This window comes from Rissa tridactyla, chromosome 2 (assembly GCF_028500815.1).
Source record: "Rissa tridactyla isolate bRisTri1 chromosome 2, bRisTri1.patW.cur.20221130, whole genome shotgun sequence".
Taxonomy (NCBI): Eukaryota; Metazoa; Chordata; class Aves; order Charadriiformes; family Laridae; genus Rissa; species Rissa tridactyla.
Genome location: NC_071467.1, coordinates 163,827,405 through 163,840,647, shown reverse-complemented (window position 1 = coordinate 163,840,647; position 13,243 = coordinate 163,827,405). Strand labels below are relative to the sequence as shown.

Sequence of the window (13,243 nt, the reverse complement as noted above, 5' to 3'; positions counted from 1 at the left end):
TTCCTGCACCCCAGTCTCTCAAAAGAAACTTTAGAGAGGTAATAAAAATGAATACGCTACACAAATTATGGTACAATCTCTGTCAAAGGGATAAGTCTCTTCACTGACGGAAGAAGTGTGTGTGCGTATACACAAGTCCATGTGTGTAAAATTGTTAATTTTAGTATCTGGACTCCTGCAAGAGACTATAATAAAACCTCACACTCATAAACAACCTCATAAACATTGCAGAAACAGCATATATAAAAGCATATTTGTTCTTATTAGCTCTAGTTTGCTTCATGGTATTACATTAGAGAGCTGTTCTTTCCAAAAGTTGGAGCTGATCACTAATTATCCAGCTGAGCGATCACAGCTATGTCCTGAAATGCTAGAAATTGGAAACTTGTTGTCCTTCTACATTTGCCAGGAAGGTCATCCATCTGAAAGCTCAAGAGATATGTTCAGTCACATTTATCTCCCTTAATTAAAAATTGTTCACCTCTAAATAAGAAGACACCTTTTGGCTCTCTCAAGCTGAACACCAAAAATCTTGATCATTTAAAAAAATGTCTTTTGCCTTTCCATTCATATGACCGTTTAATTAATTTTGTTGATGAAAAATATGTGTGAGTATGGCCAGGAATTCAGCAGCTCTACCAATTTTCTTTCCAGTTTCACCCAGTGTAGGATGCATCTCACCAACACTCATAGATGAGGAAACATTGAGGCTGTCCTAGGCTGAGCTGTCTGATGAGAGCTCCTAAAAGACTGAGACATGACAGTTGTCCTTTCTGGGTCTCAAACCAGAAGCAACAAGGTGTGTTTGTATAATCTAATGAATATCCAAAACCACAGCATCTGAATTCGAGGTAATCTCCTTTTATAGTCAAGAAGGCAGGAATCTCACACAAATTTAAGCATTTAAAACAGGTTAAATGTTGAGGTTTTTTCCCTCTTTGTTAATAAGTAATACTTTCTACCTGACAAGAAAAGCTAAGCAACAGTCAGAAGAGTCATACACTAGAAGGAAATTCAAAGACCAGATATTTGTATGGGAAGGGACTATATTATTTGGAGAAACAGAAGTTCCAGTTCCTATTCTATTCTACAGAATGTACCTGAATAATGCTACATTTCAGACATGCAGCTAACAGAGGTGGTCTCTAAATAAGACCTAAGAGGAAAGTATGTATTTTTGTGTGCCAAAAATAAAGATGAGCTCTGTATGCTGACCACTACACATTGCAAATGACAGGTCACACAATCAATATATAAGAAAGAGACTCTGTAAAAACTGCTAAAAGATACTCTGGTCACAAATTAAAATGTTCTCATTTAAAAATAAAAGCAAAACATATGTCAAGAATGCTTTAAAATACCTGGCATTAAAGTGCAGCAACATGAGAATATCTGTATATTAAGCAATTGTAAGGCATTTGCATGGGAGTTATAGAAGGCTGTTAATAAGAATAAGAGGATTTAAAGACTAGTGTTATTTGTCACAGTATCCTTTTGTGCAACGCTTCTTGAGAAGCGGTGAAAAGCACACTTATGATCAACAGTCTGGCAAAAAACAGAGTTGAATGCAACATGAGTTTATATGGGGGTTATGTACTGTTCCCCATAGTTACAAAGTGAAAAAACATGCTTTATTCAGTGGTTTTATGGCTGTTATGTGAGGCTGGATACAGCCACAATGCGTAGGGGTATAACGGGTCACAATCCCCAGACACATGTTAAGACTGAGTGATTCATGGGATAGCGTGTTACTTAGTAAGTAAAGACTTATGTTGTAAAAAAATCCCTGTAATCTTCATAAAGAGTCCAAGATCTTCAGAAAAAGGATGAAAGAGTTTGAGTGCCTATATCTTTAGAGGTCCACTTGTATGGGTTCTTAAAATTGGCCATCTTAAAATGGAGGCACACAAAAGCACTGGCTGAAGTATCTTGAGGCTTAGGTTTCACAGGGATGATGGGAATCACTAATTTTATCCCCTCTGCCTGGAAAGAGTAATCTTAAACCAACAGATTTAAAACAGGAGCCCCAGTATTTTTTTTAGCTATTACTTTATTTTATTTTATTTTTAATCTCAGATACAAAGAGTGAAAAAATCCCCTCAAGGCACTGACTTGCCCTTCTCGAGGATGAGAAGTGATCACAGTTCTATTGCATCCACAAAAGAGATTGGAAAAGTCTTACCATAACTTTAAGCCACAAATAAAAAGCCAGAATCAGTGTCAGCAATGGATCCTTTACTCTTAGCAAGTGCTGGCCTTGAGAACATGAATTTATACCAGTACAATGAAAATAAAAATGTCTTTTCTTACCATGGGAAGCAATGTGAGAGTGAAGAAGATCTTCCAATTGATGGCCATTTTCCCTCTTAATTTTGAACGTTAGTTAAGTTTTGCTTGTTAGCACTATTATTAGGGATGAAGCACACAGTCTCTGCAGATCTTTTGGTTAAGGTCTTCACGTCAAGGCTCAGATCTCTGCAGTGAAAAAGGAAAATTATTATAAATATGGAAAACACAAATTAAAACGAAATGGACACAGAAAAAGCAACACAAACTGTGAGTTGTACATATTAGAGATCAACCATACTTGTCTGGTTTGCAGTTACTAGAGATAGTCTTGGACAATTAATTTAAAGCCAAAGGACATGTCTGTATGATAAGTAACTTGTATCACAAAAACTGCTGAAATAGGTTCTGTAGCTGCAAAGACCTAAACTGTACCCAAAGGAGAAGGCAGGATGGATTATTTTGAAACAGAAAAGGGACCTAGCTGTCTGCTTCACAATTTGACCTTCATGATTTTCAGTAGCGTCTCAAAAGAACAACTGTCTGGGTTTTTTTAGGAGACTGTATGACATGATTTATTCCCAGAGATCACTTGTCCAGATAACAAAGTCTGTGACCAGAGTTGTTAATAATCTGATAGTTTTTTGAGAACTCAGCAACAGATGTGCAAAGGAATGAATTGTACTGTCAGGCTAAAGATTCATCCATGACATAAGACAGGATTGACTTATATGGACGATGTCATGTTAACCTGTGACATCCATTAGTCTCTGCCAAGGAGCTAGACAGGTGGTAAGGATATCAACAGAATTGCATACCTGATGTTATCTCCATCCTAGCACCTCCTGCCATAACCCAATATTTAAAAATTCCCACCTGCTCCAAATCATGATGATTCTTCAAAAAGATTTTCATTCAAGAGGACCTATGTGTCTTAGTCTCTGGCTGGATCCAGTCTTCATTACTATTTAAAACAGCAATCCTGCCTCAAATCTTGATATCTTTGTGACCCAGAAGTCACGTTTGACGCCCTACCTACAGTCAGGTTCTAGCATGGAGATATACTTTCATATTCGTTAGTTTTCTTTCCCCTGTTGTCCCTCATCTGAGATGAATCCCTGAGTTTGCATGGTAAGGTTTTGGTAGAGTGACGGCTACAGGGGTGGCTTCTGTGAGAAGGTGCTAGAAGCTTCCCGTATGTCTGATACAGCCAGTGCCAGCTGGCTCCACAACAGACCTGCTGGCCAAGGCCAAGCTCAGCAGGGACAGTGGTAGCGCCTCTGGGATAACATAGTTAAGAAGGGAAAAAAACTGTTGCACAGCAGCCGGAAGAGAGGAGTCAGAAGATGTGAGAGAAGCCACTCTGACACCACGGTCAGTGAAGAAGGAGGGGGAGGAAGTGCTCCAGGAGACAGAGCAGAGATTCCCCTACAGCCCGTGGTGAAGACCTTGGTGAGGCAGGTTGTCCCCCTGCAGCCCATGGAGGTTAATGGTGGAGCAGATATCCACTTGCAGACCATGGAGGACCCAATGCCAGAGCAGGTGGACGCCTGAAGGAGGCTGTGACCCTGTGGGAAGCCCACGCTGAAGATGGCTCCTTGCAGCCTTGTGGACCTGTGGAGAGAGGAGCCCACACTGGAGCAGGTTTTCTGGCAGGGCTTGTGAACCTGTGGGTTCCTGAAGGACTGCACCCCATGGGAAGGACTCACGTTAGAGAAGTTCATGCAGGACTATCTCCCATGGGAGGGACACCACGCTGGAGCAGGGGAAGAGAATGAAGAGGAAGGACCCGCACAGACAACATGTGATGAACTGACTACAACCCCCATTGCCCGTCCCTCTGAGCTGCTTGGCGGAAGGAGGAAGAGAATTAGGGAGTGAAGTTGAGTGTGGGAAGAAGGGTAGGGTGGGCAGAAGAGGTTTTAAGATTTGTTTTTATTTCTTATCATTCTACACTGATTTTATTGGTAATAAATTAAATTAATTTATCCAAGTCAAATCTGTTTTGCCTGTGACGGTAATTGCTGAGTGATCTCCCTGCCCGTATCTTGACCCCCGACCTTTTTGCCATATTTTCTCTCCCCTGTCCAGCTGATGAGGAGAGTGACAGAGCAGCTTGGTGGGCTGCTCTATCACTTAGGGGGCATCCAACCAAGGTTAATACACCACACGCCTCCAGTGTATCTCTGCTCTAAGGCCCTAATTCTTCCAAAATAAGATCAGTGAGAAGTCCTTTGGTGGTGTCTCCAGTAGTTTAGGTGCAACCTCTTTGCTTAGGAAGATATGAGAGTTTAGCCTCATGGGCATGAGCTGTGCCACACCAGTTTGTCTCAGAGCCAGGGAACTGTCTCTCATCTGTGGTGTTCCCAAGTGTAGATGAAGTCTTTGAACGCCAAGGCCCCTTTTAAAATCTTCTTGTCTGACGTAGGTTTCCTACATGCCACCACCTGTCACCTCTGTGGGCATAAACACAACTGACATACATCTTCACAACTACAGAAATGTTTAAACAGATAAGTAAATGTTCGAGAGAAGAAAAGAAAGGGACCATAGATGATAACAAATCAGCGATATAAGACACACAAACAATTAGAGAAAGAATAAAGCAAGGGTATATTGGAAAAACATTTAAAATATCAGAGGGAATTTGAGGAAATATAACAAAGGAGAAAGGACAGAAAAGAAAACAGACCAAAGACAGAAAGTAAATAAAGGAATGACAAAGGCAAATGTAAAAGAACTTTTGTGATCAGGGGACACTTCCTTTTTGTACTGACTGCAACATACTGCCAAGATATCAGCATTTAGAAAGGAGAGAGCCTTCCAATTAAAAAATAAAAAAGAAAATTAAGCGCGCTCTAAATTTTTGTCTTCTCTATCCAGACCCTGACTAAATGGAGAACAATGATTCATAAAATTCCCTCTAAACTGATCTGCTTTCTTCCATCTTCACTCAATCAGTCACTCTTCCTCTACTCTGGTACTGAATTTAATTACTTAACTAAATTTCTGATGATTTATCAAATAATGAGGGACTGATAAGATCTCAGCTGAGGAGGACAGCAAACATCCGTGGTGACATTCAGCAGTGATGAGCTGGAAAAGGAAAGTCACTCCATTAACAGAAGCAAGAGAAAACAAGACAGGCGCATTAGCAGGCATTGGATTTGAAATTATTTCTTGATCATTTGCACTCCTGAGTGCAGGCCAGTCCAGAAAGGCCAGAGAGTGGTGTGGAGATTGAATTCTATCTTTGGATTTTGCCACTGTAATGTAGATTTAAATATAGTGCAGAAATACGATTTAAATACAATGGAAGAGTAGGAGGTGCCTGAGTAAACAGGTAGACAGATACCCCATGGAAAAGTGGTAAAATTTAGAATACAGTCCAATATTTGAAGACCCAGTTTTACTTTAACCTGGCATTCACTAGGTCTGATAAACGGAGAGTAGATGTTTTCTGTTTTATCTTAGTTTTGAAGGAACTTCTAAAGAGATGACAGGAACATCTGCAAACCATTTCATTGCCTGCCTTTCACATTTTGAAGAGAAAGTAAAAGAATTGACTTCATTTTTACCCTCAAGGTAGTCATGGAAACGTGCATCAGAAACTGGGATGAGGCCTTCATACCGTCTACAAAGACTCCAGTGTTCGTTAGGTGATAACAACTACCAGTTCCATGAACTTATCCCCTGGACCTGCAGCAGAACCTGTATGTATTTTTTAGCAGCTGCTGGCAGGTATGGTACACACAAATGCAGAGCCCACCCATTACCGATAAGTAGTTATCTCACAAACAGGTACTATCAGCTATGTTTTACTAGAAAAATGAACCTTTTAAAAATACAGACAATAAAACATTTCCATTTCCATTCAGTATTTTGAAAATAAATAAATATATGAATGTGGGATGTGGAAGAAAATCTGGAATTATCGTATCGTCTTCTGATGTCACTGATAACAAAATGCTGTAATTTCATTAGTAAATAATAGATACTGGTGCTTCGTGTTTTATTTTATCTGCATCTTCTACTGTAATTAAAATTAGTGAAGTTAGAATAGCCAATAGCATGGGGGTTGCACCTTTCAGTTATGCATATTCCCCAATATACAAAAAAAAATCTTCAATTATCTCTGGTGAAAAAGAAGGGCTGTTGAATTGTCTGAGAATCTGAAAATCAGTTTATTGTTCCTAAAATGGAATGGGCTTCAGGGTGTTATTTCAAGCATGGTGGAAATACAGGAAGAAAAAGGACAGGAAAAAAAAAAAAAAAAAAAGACTTGTTTGGGTCAGCTAATGACTTAAGAAAGTAATTCATCATCTACGAATGGATGGAACAGGTTGGAAAAGAATCGGCAAAACACGTTCTGCTGCAAGTGCCCATTTCTTTTGCTTAAGAAGGGAATCTGGAGTGCTTAGATCATATGTGGACTATGTTACAGAAGCCTAAAGTCTGGTGAGAAGAATTGCACCGTGAGAAGCCCGTAAATGCCAAGTGTACAATATGATCTCAGTAACCAACAAAAACAGATAGTGAGTCCTTTCCAAGTGGGATGTGCCTACTCCAAGGGAGGCATAAAAGAATCACTCCTTAAAATAACCAAACGTCACTATATCAAGTAATGGGCAGAACTGTTATACAGCATCTCAGACATAGCGTACCTATGTGTGATGAATGAAAAAAGGAATTTTAGTGACTTTATAAGGCAGTTTTCAGCAATTATTGAGATCTTACCCAAAAGAAAGAAAGAACTTGATCCTCTAGGCTCCTTGATATGGTCCTGTGGGACATGTGCCAGTGGTTTGAAAGGAAAATAATAAATTCCAAAGCTGACCCACAGTGGTTTAGACCAGTGGTGATCAAATTACTTAATTAATCTTAATTCAGTGTCTAGTCAGGGCTGCCCACCATATCCTTCTCCTGCACTGTGACCAAGCTACTACCCAAGTGCGGAAGTCTGAAAGCTTCTGACAACATGCAGGATTAATTGAGCTTTTGCAGACTGAATACTCTATGTTGCAGCAAAGTCACCCACTCCATGCACAGTTATCCCAGTACTTCCTAGTGACATGAAGAATATTTCTCTATGCAGAATAAACATGGATGGAGACTGACGGGGTGCAAAAGAAAGAAGGTGGCGAGGAGAATACTCCAGCCACCACCAGTCAGTTTGGCTGACAGACTACCCCCTTGGCACTTCCAAATTCTCCCCAGGGAAGGGAACTTCGCAGCTGTTTATAGCACAAATTTTGCTAGATGGACATCTTTGGCTTATATATGAACAGATAAATATGTAACTGACACCCTATCTATCTTCTTTAGGCTCTCAATACAAGATGTGAAATCCAGTGCATTTTATTATTTCCCTCCTAAAACTTCCAAAACATAGTACATCAGCTTCATAATTTATATTAGAGGACATGATGAACCTTCTTCGTGTCAACCGAGACGCTTGCTGGCAAGAAATAAGCAGAGTTGGGGGAACAACCCTTCAGTGACCTAGGACATGTCGCCTAATTTTAGAAAGCTAGAAGACACATACTCACATATGAGCTCATTGTCAAGTCTCTTTTTATACTGTCAACAGAGAGAAGTAGACATATGAAGAAAGCAATTTGACTGACCTATTTTAACTGTCTACTTTAAACTTTGTACTTCTCTTCCATAAGTGTAAAAGAGTTCTTAACAGCTAGCGCATACGTTGACATCTACATTGTAGATATCTAAATTTGGACAGAATTACCCCTCCTCCAGACTCCTCTGAAGTATATAGATCAGCAGTATGAAACACAAAATAGCAAAGTTTGACCTACAACAAAGGCCTGAGAAGGAATTAGATTGTTTAGGGTGTCGATAAGTTGATGCTGAAATATTTAAAGTAACAGAAAAACTAGAAGAAATTTTAACTGAATGCCAGACAGCAACAGCTCTAAAGTTTCCCACAGCAGGTGGTCTGTAAAGACCAATCCTATTAAGGCAAACAAAAAGAACATGATGGCCTTTCTACTATCTTTAATGTACCACTTATTTCCTGGAGTTTAAATATTTTGCATTGTATTCATTTACTTGCATTAATCTTAGTAAATTCACCGAAATTCAAGTATCTGCATGGATCACAGAAGCTGAGACTCTGGCTCTATCTTCCTTTTAAGAACCAAGAAGACATTTATTCACTTTTTTCCCCTTGCGTGCTTAACAGGATTTGAATCAACAAAACAGGATTTGAAGGGTAATTACATCAGGAGGTCTAAGAGGTGGATTTTCGGAAAGGATTTACTTCTAGAAGGGACAAGTCAGCCCTTTTCAGCTACGTGTGAATGTCATGAGGGCCTCTGGCAGAAATGGCACAACTTTGCCTGAAAGAGTTGGTAAGCAGAAACCTGGATTTTGTCACAGGATTGTCCACAAGAAAGGATGAGGTCTGTAGGACATCCAGCCATCGTTCTAACATGTGAACTGATGTGGGGGTCATGTGCTGCAAAATGTTTATTAATGGCAGATTAAATCAGGTAGTCTCTTCTAAGATCCAGTGTTTTCACTGTTCAGGAAAACCGTTGCTTCTGACTTCAGGAAACAAAATTTAGAAAAGGAGCTGGTACAATGTTAACAGTAATTTTGCATGGAAATAGTTGGAAGAAATGTACTCAACTTGCTGCCTGGCTAAGGCATTTCAGTGTTATAGAATAACCAAGTCTGTCAGCAATACTCAATAATAGTCTTTTTTCTATCTGAGGAATAGTCTATTTGATTTTTATTTTTTTTTCTTGCATAGCATGCAGAAAACACCTACGAATTTTACTAGAACTCCCTTTTTAAAAAAGGAAGACAAAGGTGTGATTACAAAACCAGGAAATGGTAAATTGCTGTCACTTCCATATGCAAATGGTGGTGTTTGAATGTTTCTACGTGAATTAGGATTACCAGTTTCATTGACTTCCACGGGGCCTTGTGTAGGAAAGAAATCAGAGCAATGCGGCTTTGCAAGAAGAAATAATAACCAGTAAGGGGGATTCACAGAACTGGGAGTTGGCAGGGACTTCTGGAGGCTGCCTAGTCCAACTGCCCTGCTCTAAGCGGGGTCACCTAGAGCAGGTAACTTAGGTTATTTAAGACCCATTTCCAATCAGTTTCTGTGTGTCTCCAAGTACTGAGACTTCACAAGTTCCATGGCAACATCTTCCAGTATTTAACCATTTTAACAAAACAAAAGTGTTTTCTTATCTTTAAGTTGAATTTGCTATATTTCTACTTGTGCTTGTTGCCTCTTGTCCTGTTTCTGGTTGTCATTGAGAAGAGCCTGACTCCAGCTCCTTTACACCCTCCCATCAGATATTTCTACATATTGATAAGATCCCCCTGAATTTTTTCTTCTCTAGGCTAAACAGCCTCAGCTCTCTCAGTCTTTCCTTAATCATCTTTGTGGCTTTTCACAGGACACACTGCAGTGTGTCCATGTCTCTCTTGTAGTCAGCAGCCCAGTGCTGGACCCAGCACTCCAGATGTGTCTCACCAGGGCTGAGAGAAACATCACCTCCCTTGACATGTTAGCGCTGCTTTTCCTCATGCAGCTGATGATGCTTTTGGCCTTCTTTGCCACAAGGGCACATTGATGGCTCAGGATCAACTTCATGTCCACCACGAGCCTTAGGTCCTTCTCTGCAAAACTGCTTTCCATCCAGCTGATCCCCAGCCTGGTGCATAGGGTTGTTTCTCTCTGGATGCAGGACTTTGCATTTCTCTTTTTTGAACTTGATGAGATTCCTCTCTGCCTATTTCTTCATCCTGTCCAGTTTCCTCTGAATAGCAGCATGACCAAACATTTGGTCTGTCAACCACTCCTCCCAAATTTGTATAATCTTTCTGAAGGTGCACTCCACCCCATCATCCTGGTCATTAATGAAAACATTAAACAGCATTAGTCACATTCAAACATTAGACCTTTATAGTTCAGCCCTGTCTACCTAGGCTCTCTTTTCAGTCAGTGGAGAAGAGGTAAATATCCTCAGGGAGAAATTTCTATACCCTAATGCTAGGTGCCTAATTTTGGACAAAGTGAGTTACTGCTTTGAGTCTATTTTTTCCCACTCTGCTTACTCAGGCTAACAAGGGCAAACAAAGAAAATTCCATCCCAAAGTTTAAGACAGCAAAGCACTAATGGTAAGCAAAACAGAGCACTGACTTCTGTCTGTGTTATGGCCTTTTCTTACCTGCAGTACTATCTTTAGTCCTAATAGCTATGCCTAATAACTTCCATGCATGTTTTACTTCAGCTGTCTCTGATTATAATTTTGGTGGAGTTTCTTTTTTTTTTTCCTTTTCCTTTGAGTGTTTTCAATTAAATTGAAATTCCCTGAAGATGCAAGAGTATTATAATTTGTCCTTACAAAGTACGCTCCTTATCATTTCTGTATAACCTGACAGCTCTTGTATTTCCTAGTCCTCTAGCTTTATAGAATTTTCCTAACATTTCAAAAAACCCTCTCAAAACTATTCTAGAACAGATTTTAAAATGTCGCTCTGTCAATTCAAGAAAGATACTCCAATTTACACTTCCTGAAGATCTGATTCATTTCTTGATCATCTGCAAATTTTGCTATCATATTGTTAATTTTCAGACCTTACATCAGATTAGGCTAGCATAGCTCCTTGTGGCACTCACTATTAATTTGGGGAAAGAATAGTATATCCTGCATATCCTGCTGCTTTGTTTTGCCTTTTTTTAGGACTCAGACACAGTACAATTTTTACAGTTTACGAATTTGTTATGTCTCAGCTGATATGCAGTAATTATATATGTCCTTCTTGGTTCACGTTAAATTCAAGCCAGTATAATTTAGTTTTGGTTTTCTTTCATTGTCAGCAAGCTCAGTTCCATTGCCTTGCATTCACTGTAGGCAAAGAGCTCACATAAGATGTTACCATCGGCCAGCAGATGTGTGAAAACGTGTTAAATCAACATAAATCAGTCATGTCTCGACTCACTCAGCTCTCCTGACCTCAACTGATGCCTGCTTTCCTTCAAGGTAGAATCTTTCTTCAGTAAGGACATTATCAAAAACGTTTTGAAAATCCAGATCTAGTATATCCCAACCATTCATATATGGGATCACAAAGGCCAGCCTTTCTTAAGCTTTGAAATTTTATGTCCTTCTGGGACATCATGTATAAAACTAACCAACACCTGATTTTTTAAACAAACTCCAGTTAAAATGCCTGGCTTTTATAAGTAGTAAAAAATTTTCATGATATAACAACTCTTCACCTTCATATTATGCTGCTTCACCCATATAGGTGTGATAAAAATGAAGGTCACTGACATCTAAAGGATTGTTCTGGGTATCTAAGTATTTTGACATTATAATGACTTTGGAAGCCGCTTTGTTCGAACTGTTTCTTCAGGCTCACTGAAAATTCAGATGGACATGAGTGGATCATTCATCTACAGGTCACGACTTTCTAGCCTATCTTTGCAACTACGGCAGCTATAGACTTATGAAAGCAGAAACTATGGAATATAATTTATAACTCCTTGTACACAGGTTTGCTTTTCTGGGCAGATTTCCCATTTAACATCACCCATAAAATTCATCCAGCAATTCTTGCCTTGATTGACATTATTTTCCCTCTTGTATTATTTAACATGTTTATTGTGCCCTTATGTTGCTGACTTCCCCAGAGACCTGGTGAAATGACGTGACTTCTTTAACTAAAGACCACAGATATTCAGTTGCAGGGAAATATTTATAAACTACCATGCATTTAAGACGCATTAGAAGGCAAAGTAAAGAATGATATAAGAAGTTTTTATCTTCACAGGCAGGTCAATTACCATTTTGAAGCATCTGTGATCTATGCGGTACTTCATAGCTAATATGCAACTAATATGGGATCATAAAGATAACTATGTGTTGCTCCATTCCAGCAGAGCTTTAAGTGCTGCTTGGCAATGTCCTTCAAAATCATTACTCCACAACACATAAAAAGTGTTCTTTATCTGGCATAAGAAAGTTTTACAAGAGCTACTTGATTAATTTTCTTTCCTTGCCTGGTGTTCTGCATTTCCTTCCCTGGCTATTGCTGTAACTGCTGTTTACATAGGAGGTCATAAAGACTCTGATACCTATCCATCAACATTGACATCAGTCTCTGCTTTGAACCCATCTGGCTGGATATATGTCTGCTAAACAACATCAGTGTTGAGCAAACATCTATCGCAGCCAGAAGAAAGAGGAAGAGCAGAAAAATGCAGCTCTGGACCAGAGCCCTTTATTCCCATTGTGTCTGAAGATCACCCCAAGTGCAGTACTTGTACAGTACGTTCAAACCAACTCTTTAACTAGAAATAATATATTTACTGGAATGTGATGCCACTCTTAGCACCCTTAATTAGCTCTGTTGATGTGCAGAATGGATTATCTTGAGATATAGTTTTCATTACATAGCTATCATTGCTGCCCAGACCCAAGCTAGCCTCTGTGCAAGGTGCTGCATGCTCTCAGCTGTGAGGAAATAACAGGGGTATCTTTTACAAGACATTCCACTATTTAGGGCAGGCTGACTCCAGAGCAGTGGCCCTGCAGCTGGTGATGGACCCATGGGCAAGACACAGTCTCGGAACTCCAGCAACAGCACACCAACCTCATATTCTCTCTGGGAAACAAGTGTACCCTTCCCATCTGAAAGCAGAACTAAAGTAATAAAAGAAGCAAGGAAAGGGAGTTATCTGTTGCATTGGAAGGTGGTAAATACAATGAGCAATTGTCTGATGCCAAAAGAATAAATATGTGACATTGGTGTGCAGAAAACAGTCTGATATAAACTTGGCATTGACAGAAGGATGCTTGGAAGTATGGAAAAATTGCCAAGGTGTTCAGAGAGAATGACAAAATGATCTTTCTTTGCCGTATATGTAGAATTCATTCTTATTTTCCAATGCAAATGGCAGACCTATTC

General features: G+C 39.6%; 1 protein-coding gene across 3 annotated transcripts in view; it reads right to left on the bottom strand.

Moving 5' to 3' along the window:
• ADCYAP1R1 (ADCYAP receptor type I) overlaps nt 1-13,243 on the bottom strand; it is a 141,618-nt gene that overhangs the window by 106,184 nt on the left and 22,191 nt on the right. For all 3 annotated transcript variants that reach the window (XM_054191491.1, XM_054191492.1, XM_054191493.1), the window contains exon 2: nt 2,311-2,475. In XM_054191491.1, coding sequence (XP_054047466.1) covers nt 2,311-2,358 — 48 coding nt within the window. In that variant the 5' untranslated portion in view covers nt 2,359-2,475. The remainder of the gene's footprint in view (nt 1-2,310; nt 2,476-13,243) is intronic.